A 14712-nucleotide genomic window follows, 5' to 3' on the forward strand; every position below is an offset into this window, starting at 1 on the left:
AAAAAAAAAAAAAGAAAGAAACAGCCATTGATTGGCATTCATTTTGGAGGAGTCTTTGGTTCAATCATGAGAGGGCCTCTGTTAGACCTTTTGGTTGTTAGGTTTTTGGTTTGTTTGTTTGTTTGTTTGTTTTTTATTAGCTACAATCAATATTTTTAAGGGGTTAGTATAATGCTTAGAACATAGGAATTTGCTTCTCTATCAATAGCATCATTTTCTTTTTCTTTTTTTGTTTGTTTGTTTGTTTGTTTTTTGTTTTGTTTTTTTCGAGACAGGGTTTCTCTGTGTAGTCCTGGCTGTCCTGGAACTCACTTTGTAGACCAGGCTGACCTCAAACTCAGAAATCTACCTGCCTCTGCCTCTGCCTCCCAAGTGCTGGAATTAAAGGTGTGCGCCACCACGCCGGGCCAGCATCATTTTCTTAAGAAGCAAAAGCCCTCAGGATATTGGTCAACACATTTCATCCGTTCCCTAGGTGCCACATGTACTCCAGGAATTCTTAGCTCCCTTCCTCACTTGGGACCTAGGGAAGAACCTGGCTTCCCAGGGGCAACCTTGCTGGCTTCTCCGATTGGTAGAGGCCCTGAGCCTGGCCTGTGGCTTTCATGGGACCCTTTGATCTAGGACTCTAAGACCAATCCTGTCTCCCCAACAGGTCAGTGGACATCAGCCCCACAAGACTGCACAGCCTCGCACTGCACTTTAGGCATCGAAGCTCCAGTCTGGAGTCCCAGGGCAAGCTCCTGGGCTCGGAGAATGATACCGGAAGCCCCGACTTCTACACCCCGAGGACTCGTAGCAGCAATGGCTCAGACCCCATGGACGACTGCTCGTCCTGCACCAGCCACTCGAGCTCAGAGCACTACTACCCAGCACAGATGAACGCCAACTACTCAACACTGGCTGAGGACTCGCCGTCCAAGGCGCGGCAGCGACAGCGGCAGAGGCAGCGGGCAGCAGGCGCCCTGGGCTCAGCCAGCTCCGGCAGCATGCCCAACCTGGCGGCACGCAGCGGGGCTGCGAGCACTGGCGGTGGCGTGTACCTGCACAGCCAGAGCCAGCCGAGCTCGCAGTACCGCATCAAGGAGTACCCACTATATATCGAGGGCAGTGCCACACCCGTGGTGGTACGCAGCCTGGAGAGCGACCAGGAGGGCCACTACAGCGTCAAAGCGCAGTTTAAGACCTCCAACTCTTACACGGCTGGTGGCCTGTTCAAAGAGAGCTGGCGCGGGGGTGGTGATGAGGGGGATGCAGGCCGCCTTACGCCATCGCGCTCTCAGATCCTGCGGACTCCTTCGTTGGGGCGTGACGGCGCCCACGACAAAGGCTCCGGCCGTGCCGCCGTGTCCGATGAGCTGCGCCAATGGTACCAGCGCTCCACAGCCTCGCACAAGGAGCACAGCCGCCTGTCGCACACCAGCTCCACCTCCTCAGACAGCGGCTCTCAGTACAGCACCTCTTCCCAGAGCACCTTCGTGGCGCACAGCAGGGTCACCAGGATGCCCCAGATGTGCAAGGCCACGTCAGGTGAGAAGGTGGTGGGAGGACGGTGACCTGGGTAGGCTGAAGGTTGCCTAGACTTCACAGGCAAGAAAGGGAGTCACTTATTCTGGAGACCTTGTTGTGGAATGTGGGAAGCCATGGTTCTTATCCCAACCCAGGTCTTCCGGTCTCCCTTCCTTCCTTTCCTCCCTCCCTCCTTTCCTTTCCTTCCTTCCTTCCTTCCTTCCTTCCCACTCTTCCTCCGCATAGAGCGAGCATTCCTTTTAGCTTTTCGAGTTAAGGACAGAAAACCATGTGAAGTCAGGTCAGAGGGTTTATCCTGCCAAGGGTGCAAGAAAGATTCTAATAGGTTAGAGACCCAATTTCTAACCTTGCCGAGAAAATGTTGGGTTGAAAGGTTGGGCCTGGATCTTGAGGCCCTGGGAAAAGAAGTGTTTGCTCTCGGAACCCGACCCCTGCATCTGCTTAGGTAACCTGGCTGCTCCTGGCTTTTCTGCCGCAACTTTCAATGACTTTGATACGGTGTCACACGAAGGTTTGAACCCAAAGCACTGTACAGTAGCAAATCAAGCAAAAGATGGGAGAGCTCCTTTTCCTTAAGAAGTTCTCTATGAAATGACAATGCTCATACCTGACGTTAGTTGAGTTACCTTTGCTAGATCAGTGGCGGTCATGTGTCTACTCATACTACTTAGAGAGCAGTTAACAAAAACACTACAGCCTTTTACTGTAGGTAGAAGAAATGAGGGAGGGTAGGAGGGAAACAAGAATAAAGGCAAAAGTGAAAACCAGTGAAATTTTACTAAACCAGGAATTTTACTGAAAAGCCAAGGTCTGGAGACGAGAGTCCCTAAAAGGTACAGCAGGAAAGCAACTGCACATCCCGCCTCCGTGGCCCTACTGCTCTCTTTCCTCGGGCACACACCAAACAAGCTCCAGAGACTAGACTACAAACGATCCGGCAGTCCTGGGCGTCCTTCCTCGGACTCCACGGTCCCACAACCTTTCTCCTGCTCTGCTTTTATCCGTAAACTAACCCACTGGCTTCCCAGCAGGGTTTCAAGAATGAATACATCTAACGTGTGCCCTGTGAAGGTCATGAGCAGCTCTAGTCCTCTCAGATCCAGTGGTTAAGTACCAGGGACAAAAAGATGGGAGTGGTTCAGTCTCTCAGAATTACCGTGTTTGTGTGCATTTGCTTTATTGAATAGCAGAAAGGTATTACTAAGATTTTAGTAAATTGTACCCCACCCCACCCCACCCCACCCCCCACCACCGAAAGTGCACAGGAAGCATCTCTGAAGGATTTACCTGGTGCTAAATTCTCCTGGCTAGATCGAATCACATTTGGAGTAGCTCTATGGCACATATAAGCTGTTAAAAGCGCTGTTCACTTGCAGGATTACTGAAGAAGCAGATGGTAAAGTCTGGAGACCCTTCCAACAATACAGCGTGGTTCTCACATAGGAACCACATCTAAAATGGCCCAGGGCAGCCCTCTGTGCTCTGGTCTCCACAACAGAAACATGGGGGCTTCCCATTCTGTGCAGTTATAGAAACCATCCTGTGGCCTCGGTCAGAGTGGAGGGATAAAGTTAAGACAAAATACAGTTGGGGGAAGAAAGTTATTTCCCACTGATTGCCATGGGCTCACCAAGACCCTGTCCTTCATGTCTAACATTGGTCACACCTGCCAATGGCTCTGTCGTTGACTTATGAGCTCCATGCTTGGTCTTACCTGACTTCTCCCTGCTTTCCCCACTCCGACTACATATAGCTGCCTTACCTCAAAGCCAGAGAAGCTCAACACCGTCCAGTGAAATTGGAGCCACCCCACCAAGCAGCCCCCACCACATCCTGACCTGGCAGACTGGGTGAGTTGTCCCGTGAAAATGGTTGACTTGGTTCCTCTGGGCTCTAAATGGCCTTAGCCAGGAAGGACATCATCAGTTCTGAGCTCCCAGCGATGGGAGGGTGCATCAGCAAATGGTGCCGAGTATCAAAGCAATCTCCCTGGGCTGTCACCTTCTCCCCAGCTGGCCTACTGTTTTTGATGGGACTGAATTCTGTGTGTACTACTTAAAGGTAGTGATTCCTGGGCTGTAGCGAGGCAAGCAAAGAAGTGGATTCAATTCTGGGCGGCATTTGATTTTTCTGCAAAAATGTCAGGGGTAGGAGAAAGAACCCTGAGTCAGATATTACACAGGTTTCTCGGTGTGGTCGCTGTCTTAATATTGGGATGCATCCAAAATAAGGGGGAGGGCTCCTGTCTTGGCTAAACAGTTGATCTGGGTGCATCAGCAAAGGGGAATCTGTACCTTGAGACCTTTAGATAGAGGTTGCCCACAGCAAAATACTGAAACTGGAAGTGAGCTGTGAGTGTGGACGTAGGGCCAGGTAGGATGTTCCAATGTGCTGAAGGGTCAAGCAGACACAAGTGTCCTGTTTTATTATCACGCGCTGGCACTTTTCACCCAGTTCCTCTCTTCTGTTGCTGCTTCTTAGATGGTCCATTCTGTCAGCACCTGTTGGTTACTGGAAATGGGCCCCATATCCAGCTTAATCCCCAGCTTTTGCTTTGCTGGGCGCTGGTGAACGTGTCTGGGAAAAATCTGACAGCTGCAAGCTGAATTATAAGGACACCACAGTCCCACAGTTGGTTCCACTGTCTGCGTCCAGGTTCCCACGCTTGGCATCCTTAGTCCTCCACATTTATCTGCAGTGACTTGACACCAGGCCTCTTCTGGAAACTTCATTTTTGGTACAGAAGAGGGGGAGCCAACACATATTGAGTACTTAAAACACAAAGGCTGATGGCTTCTTGGAACATAAGTGAGTTTTGTGGAATCCTGTCTGCTCCCTGGCAAGGGAAGTGGCTAGATACTTTGGATTCATACGTGAGACAGAGAACACAAGTCACTCAGTCCATACTTTTATGGTAGGCCCTAAAATGTGGACCCTAGATCAGCACTTTGGGCTTCACCTGGGATCTTCTTGGGTCTACCTAAAACCTACTAACTCAGAAGCTCTGGGGTAGGTCCAGTGGGTGTCCTTAAATGAACACTTGGGTCATTAGGATCAGTGGTTGGACACTCACTGAACCACCCCCCACGGCTTCTTTACTCTTTTCAAATTAAGAAAACATAGTCTGTACAGTGTTTCTCATGTCTACTGCTAGGGTAGCTTTTGCCAGTAGCTGCTACACTTCTCTTTTATTATAAATCGTTGCCACTTGTCCATACCGGCTCCAGCCTCTAAATCCAGACAGCTTCTTGGCTTAGAGTTTGAGAATCTCTCCGGACTAATTCATACAAGAGCCACACATCTGTATACCTCTATAGGGTGTCATCTGACCAGGACACTTGGGATCCTCTGTGGATCATGCCCAGTTTCATCTGATCTGACCATATGACTGCATCATTTGACTGATAGACAGGCTCTGAAGTTTACAAGCAGCCCTCCCATGCCCACTCACTCGAGTTGCCTCCGTTACCACAAGTAGCCAGTGAGGCTCACAACCAACTGGAAACAGAAGGTTATTATCCTTGAAGGCCAGCGGTTTGCCAGATTGAGGATTACTCAAGAATAATAATGTGATAGAAAACAAGACAGTGGGTAAAAATTGCCACTGTCTGCCTTCCTAACAGAACTACTGAGGTTCTGCTGCTCCGCGATGGAGCCTGAGTGTCCTGTATGATTCTTACCGTGTCACAGACACATGGGTATATAGTCATTGGGTTAAGCTACTACTAATCACGTATGTCCATTCTCCTGTGTAACACGACCTCTCTTCTCTTCTCCTTCCGCTTTCCTTTGTTCAGAGAAGCAACAGAAAACTCTCCCATCATGGATGGGTCTGAGTCTCCAACTCACCAAAGTACTGATGAATAGAGGTATTGTAAGGGAACGTTTTGTTCTTACTGCCCACGTGTGTGATCCAGATGTCCCGCATATGTGCTGCCTCTGCCCATGTCATAGTTTCCAGGAGGAAATGTCTGAATGGTGTGGAAGCTATTATTCTTATGTTTTATTTCTAGCTACATGTGGCGCTATATGTTCGGATGTGTGTTTTTTACATCAGATGTAGGCTAGTCCATGCTCCTTCCTGGATGACACCCCACCCCCCACCCCCAGAATATTTAGACTTTCTAGGCTTTAAGAACAACAACCAAAAAAAAAAAAAAAACCATCGCAGTGGTCGGTTATTGTTTACCAGCTTGGGACACACTCTCCATGAACACTGAGCCACTACTGGTCTAAACAGCCCCAATACAGTAACTCATTATCCTACCACTTTTCAGTGATATTTGCATGCTGCACCAGATGTCATAGAGTCCGGCTTTTCAGAATGTGGCCTGTAAATTACCGCCACCACCTGGAGCTCAGAATGGCTCCTGGAAGCCACACTGGCTGCTGAGTGAACGGCAAGCTGTAAGCTGCAAAGTGCTGCTCTCCCAAGTACAAAACAGTGGGACCTGAGAGTCTAAGAAACCAACTGCATAGTGCTGACGCTGAGAAGCACATCAGGGACCACTAAAGTGACAGGGGACCATGCAGAAGAGGGAAAAGGGCCTTAGTCAGAAAACGACAACCTCATCAGGCTCTGAGAAAGAGACGCCACAACTCATGATCACAATGCTAAAAGGGTTCAGAAAGGAGAGGTGCCCTTTAGTTCTTACACACACCTCATGAGCCTGGCTTTAAAGAACAGCAGTGAAGCAGGGAGGCAGAGAAACCATTCCAAGAGGGAAACACACAAGTGTTTCCACCCTGGCTCTATGGCCACTGACCTACAGTACTACCCACCAATCCAGATAATGTCCAGCCAGTTGACTGGGTAAGTAAAACCCCATGGAATAGGGAGAAAAGGCATCATTCACTCTTTAAAAGGCTGTTCAGCACCAAGACTATTAAGGATCCAACGTACAATTGATTCAAACATGTCCTATGGCATTAAGCTGTGTGAGATGGCGTCTTCCAGCATGTGTTCTGTGGGTGTGAATAGCCGATACCCTGTGAGACCGTCCAGGTGAAACAAAGCGACATGAGACTTCTCAGAGCGTTTTCTATGTGCTCAGTGTGCACTGTGGTGCTCTGAAGGGCTGCGTCCTCAAACTCCCCGTTCCTTTCATTTCCTCAGAGCACTTCACCTCCAGAAGCACTTGGTGGTGGGACTCCCTATAGTCAACGTTACAATCAGGAAAATGTCCCTAGGAGACCCACATCACAAGTGAATTGGAAAACAAGCTTCTCTAAGATTCTAGCAAGCTGTACCAGTATTTGGGAAGCTGAGGCAAAGCTGGGGCCAGAGCTTGCTAATTGTTTGCATCCATGGCGAGGAAATAATCATCCTCGTGCTTTCGAAGCTCTTTGGCCATGGCCAAGCTCCCATGGAACCAGTGACTGTGGCTGGAGAGCTAACTGGCAGCCCTTGGTCACGAGTTCCCTTTGATTGGAGGAATGGGGACAAAGGCACTTTTCCTTAGAGTATTGCACATTTGCAGCAGAGTCCAGCCACCTTTCCCAGTCAGGGTTCTTGGTTCTTCTGACACAATTTACAAAAGCCAGTTTCACAATGGGGAGACTGTAGATTAACCGAATCATCTACTTATTTACCCCCAACAAACAGAGACTTACAAAGACACCCGCGGCCAGTGACGTAACTAAGGGCCTTCTCTTCTAAAGCCACATAGAATTAAACTCGTGTACTTCCAGTGCTCCAGGCACAAGACTGTCCTCGTGGTTTACCCAAATATTCAAGACTACTTGGGATCTCTAGCTCTTGTGGGCTTTGCTAGGTAGAGGAGGGACGTTTACAAAGCATTGAATCCTCACTTGATGAATTCCTGAAGAGGTCGGCAAGTGAGGCGGAGAAGGAAGGATGATTCTCTTCAGAGTGCTCTGACAGCTTTAAGATACTCTTTAAAATGGCCCAGCCCCAACGTATGCTCCTGGCACTAGGCATGGGAATGGAAGGGTAGCTTAGGGACAGTTAGGGACACCTTGAGTAGAGCTACTGCCACTCATCTGTGTGAGCACCTGCTGATACTTGGGACTCACTCCCATCTAACTTACTAGAAATACTTACCTGATGAAATGTCTGTTTTCTTATGTATATTTTTCTATGTAGAGACAAATATATTTTTATTATATATTATTGTTTGGTACTGAAGATTAAGTGCAGGCCCTTCATATGCTAATCAAGCTTTCTACCACTGAGCTACAGGCCAGGTCCCAATCATATGTTTTTTTTTTTAAAAAATACTTTTATAAAATCGCAACAGTATTAATTTAAAAAGCATTAAAAACTCAATTTAGAGCATCACTAATACAATTTCGTATTACTCTAGGGAAGGCTCATGTTTTGGCTGTTTTTCCGGGGCAGTGATAATTTACCACAGAAGCATTAGAAGTTGGGTCTGATGTATGGCTGTCCTGTAGGAAGTCACCCCCGAGGTATACAGTTCCATGGGCTTCTCAGCCTGGACTGCATCTGAAAATTCTGTGGGACTGGGAAGGATCCCCAAATAGCAGCATGCCCTGACTGGGGCCTGGACGTGAGCATTTCTGAGGTTCCCACGTGATCTTGAGGACTACTGTATCAAGCGTTAAGTTGCATTGCTGAGGTTTCAGGAGGTCCCTTTTGTGTGACACTTATGGTCTCTGAACACCTTTCGTACACCAACTGTAATGGAGATTGACAAGCCTTACCTATGTGGGGGCTGGGAAGATGGCTCATCTGTAGAGGGCACATGATTCATGCATCCTGAACATTTATTCTATAGAACTCTCCTCTAACTCTGGTCTTCTCTCTCTCTCTCTCTCTCTCTCTCTCTCTCTCTCTCTCTCTCTCTCTCTCTCTCTCGGATCCACAGGAGCTACAGTGACAGCTGCTTCCTGGATTCCTCCCTCTATCCAGAGCTAGCTGATGTCCAGTGGTACGGGCAGGAAAAAGCCAAGCCCGGGACCCTCGTTTGAGCCGGCCAGGCCAGATGTGACCACCGCCACGCCATTCCAAGTCACCTCACTGCCTCTCATTTGCCTTACCCAGATGCACTGTCACCTGCACCAGCTTCGGCCCTCAGCACTTTTCTTCTCCCGTCTCCACGTCCCCTTCACCCTCAAAACCCTGACTGAGGAGACTTTCTGGAAGGTTCCGAACCCACTGTGTGTCCCCTGGCTCTCTCGCCCAGAGAGCCAGGCAGCAATCCTCAATGGCACCTTGGTGGCTTCCCTCTGCCATCATACCCCAGGCCACAAACTGTCAGGAAAGCCAACACGTGCAATTCCTGTGGAAGAGAACAGAAAAAAGGCTAGCTCTGCCTGCGGAGACTGTGAAGCTGTTTCTGACCGCCACCCTAGGCCGGCCGAGTGCTTCTAGAGGAGAGCGCCTCGTGGGGCTATCAGTTTCCACCTGAAATAAATATTCCGTCGTGCAACAGCCAGCAAGAGCTCCTCAGGGGAAGCGCTTCAGAGCCGCCTCGGAGGATCACGGGCGGTTCTATGCCGCCAAAGATTAGACACGTTCAACAATGGACAGATAGGAGGGGCCAAGAGGGACACACTTTTTCTGCAGTGAAACTTCAATTCTAAACTGCTTCCACGCAGCACAAGTCAAAGTCAACCATCTGTAGACCACGTCCTGTTGCGACCCTTCTCCTGGAGCACTCCAGGTCCCCCTGAGCCTGGGAACAAACCCACCAGGACAGCGAAGATGAAGGAGGCCTGGCTGGCCTGGCAGACTGGGGACTTTATCTGTTTGGACATGGGAGGAGCAGGGTACCATTAGGACTGCCCTATGCAGGGGCCTCAGCCTACGCCCCCAAAAGCTTCCTTCCTTTTGGGATGGGGAGGAAGCCAAAGGTGACCATAGCCAAAAGAAGTTCTCTCGTTAAAACCGCCAGTAAAAGTGTAACCTTTCTTTTTTGTACAAGGCCTTTCATTTTTTTTGGGGGGGGGGGGATCCAAGGCAAAAAAGCACATTGCAATCTACTTAAGTGTTTTACTGTCGTGGTTCATTTTCTGTTTGTTCACACTTGTATGAACTCGGACAGACCTCGCCTGTGTGTCGCCTAGTCAGAGAACTCAAGTATGCCCTTAGGTAGGAAGACTTTTTTACACATGTCTACCAGTTGGCAGGTGGAGCAGAGTCAAAACAACTCAGCTCCGAAAGGGCCCATACCCCTCCACCAGTATCTGTGACCTTGATAAACCACCTCTGTCCACAGATACCAAGAGGATAAAAGGCAAAAAAAAAAAAAAAAAAGAAAAAAAGAAAAAAACCATAAAAAGCATGCGTGCAAGCTGCTCGTTTACATGTGTTTTGAGCTCTGCTTAACACACAACCAAAAAGCCATCAATCTTCAAAGGCCTCAGAACTACTTTTATACTAACTAACCAGTGCACAGTCTTAGTGGGGTTACTAACGATGGCATTAAGTCTGTGGAGGTAGTACGGCTTGCAGGGGTTATCTCTGGAATGACTTCCTGTGGGAAAGACATCTAGGACCAGGAGCCAGGGTGGGAGGAAGGCAAATCTAAGCTAGCTGTGGCATCGAAAGAAAAAACTTCCTCATGGATTTAAATCCAAGAGTAACAATAGACGCTGCCGGACCAGGAAGGTAAGAAATGGATAGCAGAGAGGACTGACCCCTGTTGCTCACTCTGCAGTGGCTTGGAAACCTCTGGAAGTCAAGTGGGAGCATTCATACCATGTGGCCTGAGGCCTTCTCTCCCCCATTCAAGGCTGGGTACCCCAGAGCTGGGCATGGTTGGCGTGATGAGCCCAGCTTCCAGAAGCAGTACTCTTCCCAGACACTTGAGGGATAACCCTGTAGGATGAGTGGGGACGGGATATGATGGTACAAAATGACCCTGGGGCTCCATGGAGATGGGGCTACCTTTCTTGCTCCTAGTACGATAATCGGGGCTACAAAAAGCAGGTTTATTTGGGGGTTATTTCTTCCTTTCTTAGCGCATAGGAAATGGGACACATTGTGTCCCATTTTCTTTCTTCCAAAAGGAGATGCCTGAATAATTTGCCTGAACTGTGGTGCGACAGAAAACGTCCAAAAGGAAACAAAGAACAAGGCAAGGTTACATGGTTACAGGTTATAACAGAGACAGCAGTTTGAAAATCAATTCTGAAGTCCATTCGGACCTATGAGAGATGCAGAAAGAATCTAAATGTAATCGATTTGGGGAGCAGAGGGAAACGGAATGGGAGTTGTGAACACCATCATGATAGTCTGGTAGTAAGGACAGATTAAGTAAAACAGGTTTTACTGTTTAGCTGTGTTCGGTTAATACAATGTACATAATATAATAAGCATTAGTCCCTTGAGACTGACATAATAAATGGTCGCTGTGGTTGGTGATGAACGCTCTAGGTATTGTATTCAAGCACCTGCAAATTCTTTACAGATCCCTATTTCTTTAAAGGAAGATGAAGTCCCCAGTTTAAAGCCCCTATTGGATTCATTGGATACATGTAAGAAATTGCTTGTTTCAGCCAGAAGACTATGTTGTGAGCCAGGTTGGTTTATTTTGTTATATGCAGGTGAGTGTTGGAGTGTTCAAAGCCTGATTTGTTTTCATCCAGTATTAGTTTAGTTCTAAATATAGCAAGCCTCACCCAGGTGCTATCAGATGACCAATTACTGCTTAGTTAACTAGGTGTAAAGTTTTACATATCCATTCATGTCAATAGTTTATTACAAGTTGTGTAAAACGGACTCTAGTTTAATAATTGGGGGGTGGGTAAGATTAGGTTGCTCCTGAAACTGACTGTAGAGCATGTAAAATGATTTTACTGGATTCTGTTCAACTGTAATCAATGAAAAAGATGTATGTTGTAGACAAAGTTGCAGAATTAAAAAGAAAAGAAATCTGCTTTTAATTTATTCTTTTTGTATTAAGAATTTGTATAGTACCTTTACATTTTGCAGAACAGTGTTGTCAACACTTATTAAAGCATTTTCAGAATGAAAACTCCGCAGCTGCCTCCTGGACACTTTGTTTCTGAATGATAAACGTGTGGCCATGCTTCAGAAACCTACACAGCAGGACGATACTGAACTATTTTTTTTTTTTTTCATAAACATCAGCCTACCTATGGCATACCTTTCGGGTTTGGCTTGTTTGCAGGATGAGACTTTGAAACAGTCTCATTTATGGGCGCACACCACCACACACACACCCAACTACTACACCTGGTATTGTTGGCTTGGTAGAGAGGCTAGTTCTCTGCTATAAATTATCTACCCTCTAAATCATATCACCCAAACAATAGCCAGTGGCATTTACAAAAGTCCCCCAATTACAGCATATGGCTACTGGCATGCATTAGCAGATCACTGCAATTGTATCCCTGACCTGTTGTTAGCTGACAGACAGCTCTTTCCTAGCAGGAAACTGAAAGGCTAGCCTCCAGGAACACCCTACATGGAAAGCCCTTCTTGACAGGGAAAGGCTGGAGCCTGCCAATAAGAGCAACAGTGCACTAAGAAGCTGGGCCTGTCTGAAAGTAAGCAGATAGAACAGTGTTTACTACTTCCTGAACTCTGGCAACTGTCTGGGAAAGTGCTTAGGGCACTATCACACCGGCCCCAAATACCCTACACTTGAAACAAAAAAGGCCTCTTGTTAACACGTTATACATAAAGATGCCAAAATGAGCCTGAGCTTTAAGATCTGTCATAGGAAAGCAACTGGAACTTAAGTAAACGGCACTGGCTCATGCTTCCTGTTCTTTTTAAACACAAACACACACACACACACACACACACACCCCTACACACCCCTACTTCTGTCAACAAAATAATTCTCACTTCTATCTTGATTCCTAGAGAACACAAAGTAAAAACCCTGATCCTGTAGAAAATATTAAAAATATTCAGCCCCTGACTCCCTAGAATAACTGTTAAAAGACACACAAAACTCTCCCCAGAGTGTGCAGATCCACTTGAGGGCTGGAGAGCAGACAGTGGCCTCTGTTAAGGCCCTGCACGCTTGGTACAGAATCCATGTGCTCAAAGTCTTAGGTGCTTGTGGATCAGAAAAAGCAGCACAGGATGGATATTTAAAGGGTCAGGAACTCTAGCAGCATTAAACTGGGAGGAGCTTAAGTCAATTCCCAAGGACACTAGCATACAGGGGCTCTCACTCAGACCTTTGTTCAAGGAGTTGGCCTCTTTGAGATGAAAGGTGGATCAGCTACTGAGGTATATAACCTGCCTGGTTTACACTAAGCCACACTCCCAGCAAAGTCACTTCTATTCAGCCAAGGCCTAAAAGGTCTACATGTCAATAGTGTAGATAGTAATTGGTATTCTAGAATAATTGGTGTGCATGCACATGCACACATGGGTGGGGTTTTTTAATTCTTAGTAGAAACACATTTTATAAGATGTTATCCTTATAAGCTAGTAGTAGTTACTTTTGCTTCTCTTTCTGGTACCCATTTCCCCTAAAACTCACTGCAATCATGCATTCCTCTCCTCTGCTTTACCTAGCCTAGTCATCAAGACGGACGCCTCATGATGCCAACAGCTCATTCCCTTTTGTCATTTTCTGCGGCTTACCAGCAGGCACTGGATGTAGACGGTGCTCCTTACTCTACTGAGATAACTTCTTCACACCAACCATGTTCTATCACGATCCAAAGCTCTCATCTTCATTTCCCCGGCCTTCTATGTGCCTCACAGCTGTGTTTGGACTCTCTTACTCTTGGCTCCCTGTATCTTCTCATCACTATTATAAAGTACCTGAGAGAAACCACCCCAGGGAAGGTTTTATTTGACTCTGGTTTAGATAAGACTTCAGTACGTCACAGCAGGGAAAGCGTGATGCCAGGTCCTTGCCTGAATCTTAGCTGAATCTTAGATGACCAGAACACAAAACGCAAAACTGGAACAAGAGGCACATATAAACTTCAAAGACCACTCCCTAGTGAACCACTCATATCACAAAGGCCCCACATCCCAAAGGTCCCACTATCTACCGACAGAGCACAGCCATCTGGGACCACACAAGCCTCAAACACACAAGCCTCCTGAGAACATTTCAGATTCCAGCCATAACACATCTGCTCTCCTGGTTTGCTGTGTCACCTTTTTGATGATGACACCAGTACTTTCCATCCATTCTGGAGCTCATCCTTCAATCTGTACTTCCTATTGCCTCTTCAACAGTGAGATGTTCAACGTGATGAATATCAAAAACCTAACTCTTGGTTTTCTCCTCCAAACATGCTCCAGTGGCCACCCTCGACTTAGAGGAAGCTCCACCTTCCTAGGACTCAGGTCAAAGATCTTGCAATTATCCCTGACTGCTCTTTTTCTTCCCACATCTGCAGTAAACAAAACAGATATGAATGTCCATCCTTGTGAGATTTATACTGCATTGTGGGAATGGGGAAGAAAATAAAAACTGGATCATTTACCAGACAGGGGCAGGAGAGCAGGCACAGTAGAAGATTTAGCCCGAGACATAAAGAGTAATACCATTTCCACCAAGTCTGCTAAGGAAGAATGCTGGTGCCAGGCATGGTGGCACACACCTTTTATCCCAGCACTTGGGAGGCAGAGGCAGGCAGATTTCTGAGTTCGAGGCCAGCCTGGTCTACAGAGTGAGTTCCAGGACAGCCAGGGCTATACAGAGAAACCCTGTCTCGAAAAACCAAAAAAAAAAAAAAATGCTGGTACACTTGCGATACAGTTCTTAAGACTGCTTCCAAATTCAACTAGTGTGAGAATAAGGTTAAGGCCACAGCTACATGAGACGGGAAAAGGGGAGTCAAGATGCAGTAATCTCAGAGCTCTGGAGTAAACATACTCGAGTCCCAGAATCAGAGAGAGACTGCTCAAAGGACTAGGAAGTGCTCTTCTGCCTTCACCAATGTGCATAGGTGTGCAAACTCCCACACGTGGGCTCACATCACAGATACACAGATACAAATGAACGAATATATAACAAAACACTAGGATTTTACAGAAAGTGCAGAAATTCAGTTCCCTTCTCTGAAATCCTATGCTTGTAGGGATGCCACTATGATGCCACCGTTAAACAAAGAGAAAACAGTTACATTAAAATTGGCATACAGGCTGGGGTGATTCAGTGATTAAGAGCACTTGGTGCTCTTACAAAGGACCCAGATTCGCTTCCCAGCACCCACGCAGCAGCTCAAACCATCTGTACCTCTACTTCC

At 47.2% G+C, this 14712-nt stretch overlaps 1 protein-coding gene across 4 annotated transcripts in view; it reads left to right on the forward strand.

Moving 5' to 3' along the window:
• Frmd4a (FERM domain containing 4A) overlaps positions 1-10553 on the forward strand; it is a 307939-nt gene extending 297386 nt beyond the window's left edge. For 2 of the 4 annotated variants that reach the window (XM_021215326.2, XM_021215327.2), the window contains exons 21-24: positions 656-1530; positions 3284-3380; positions 5328-5399; positions 8382-10553. In XM_021215326.2, the coding sequence (XP_021070985.1) occupies positions 656-1530; positions 3284-3380; positions 5328-5397 (1042 nt within the window). In that variant the 3' untranslated portion in view covers positions 5398-5399; positions 8382-10553. The remainder of the gene's footprint in view (positions 1-655; positions 1531-3283; positions 3381-5327; positions 5400-8381) is intronic. The other 2 variants (XM_029547334.1, XM_029547335.1) reach the window with 1 other exon arrangement.
• The last annotated feature ends 4159 nt before the right edge of the window (positions 10554-14712 follow it).

The sequence above is a fragment of the Mus pahari genome, chromosome 16 (genome assembly GCF_900095145.1).
Source record: "Mus pahari chromosome 16, PAHARI_EIJ_v1.1, whole genome shotgun sequence".
Lineage (NCBI taxonomy): Eukaryota > Metazoa > Chordata > Mammalia > Rodentia > Muridae > Mus > Mus pahari.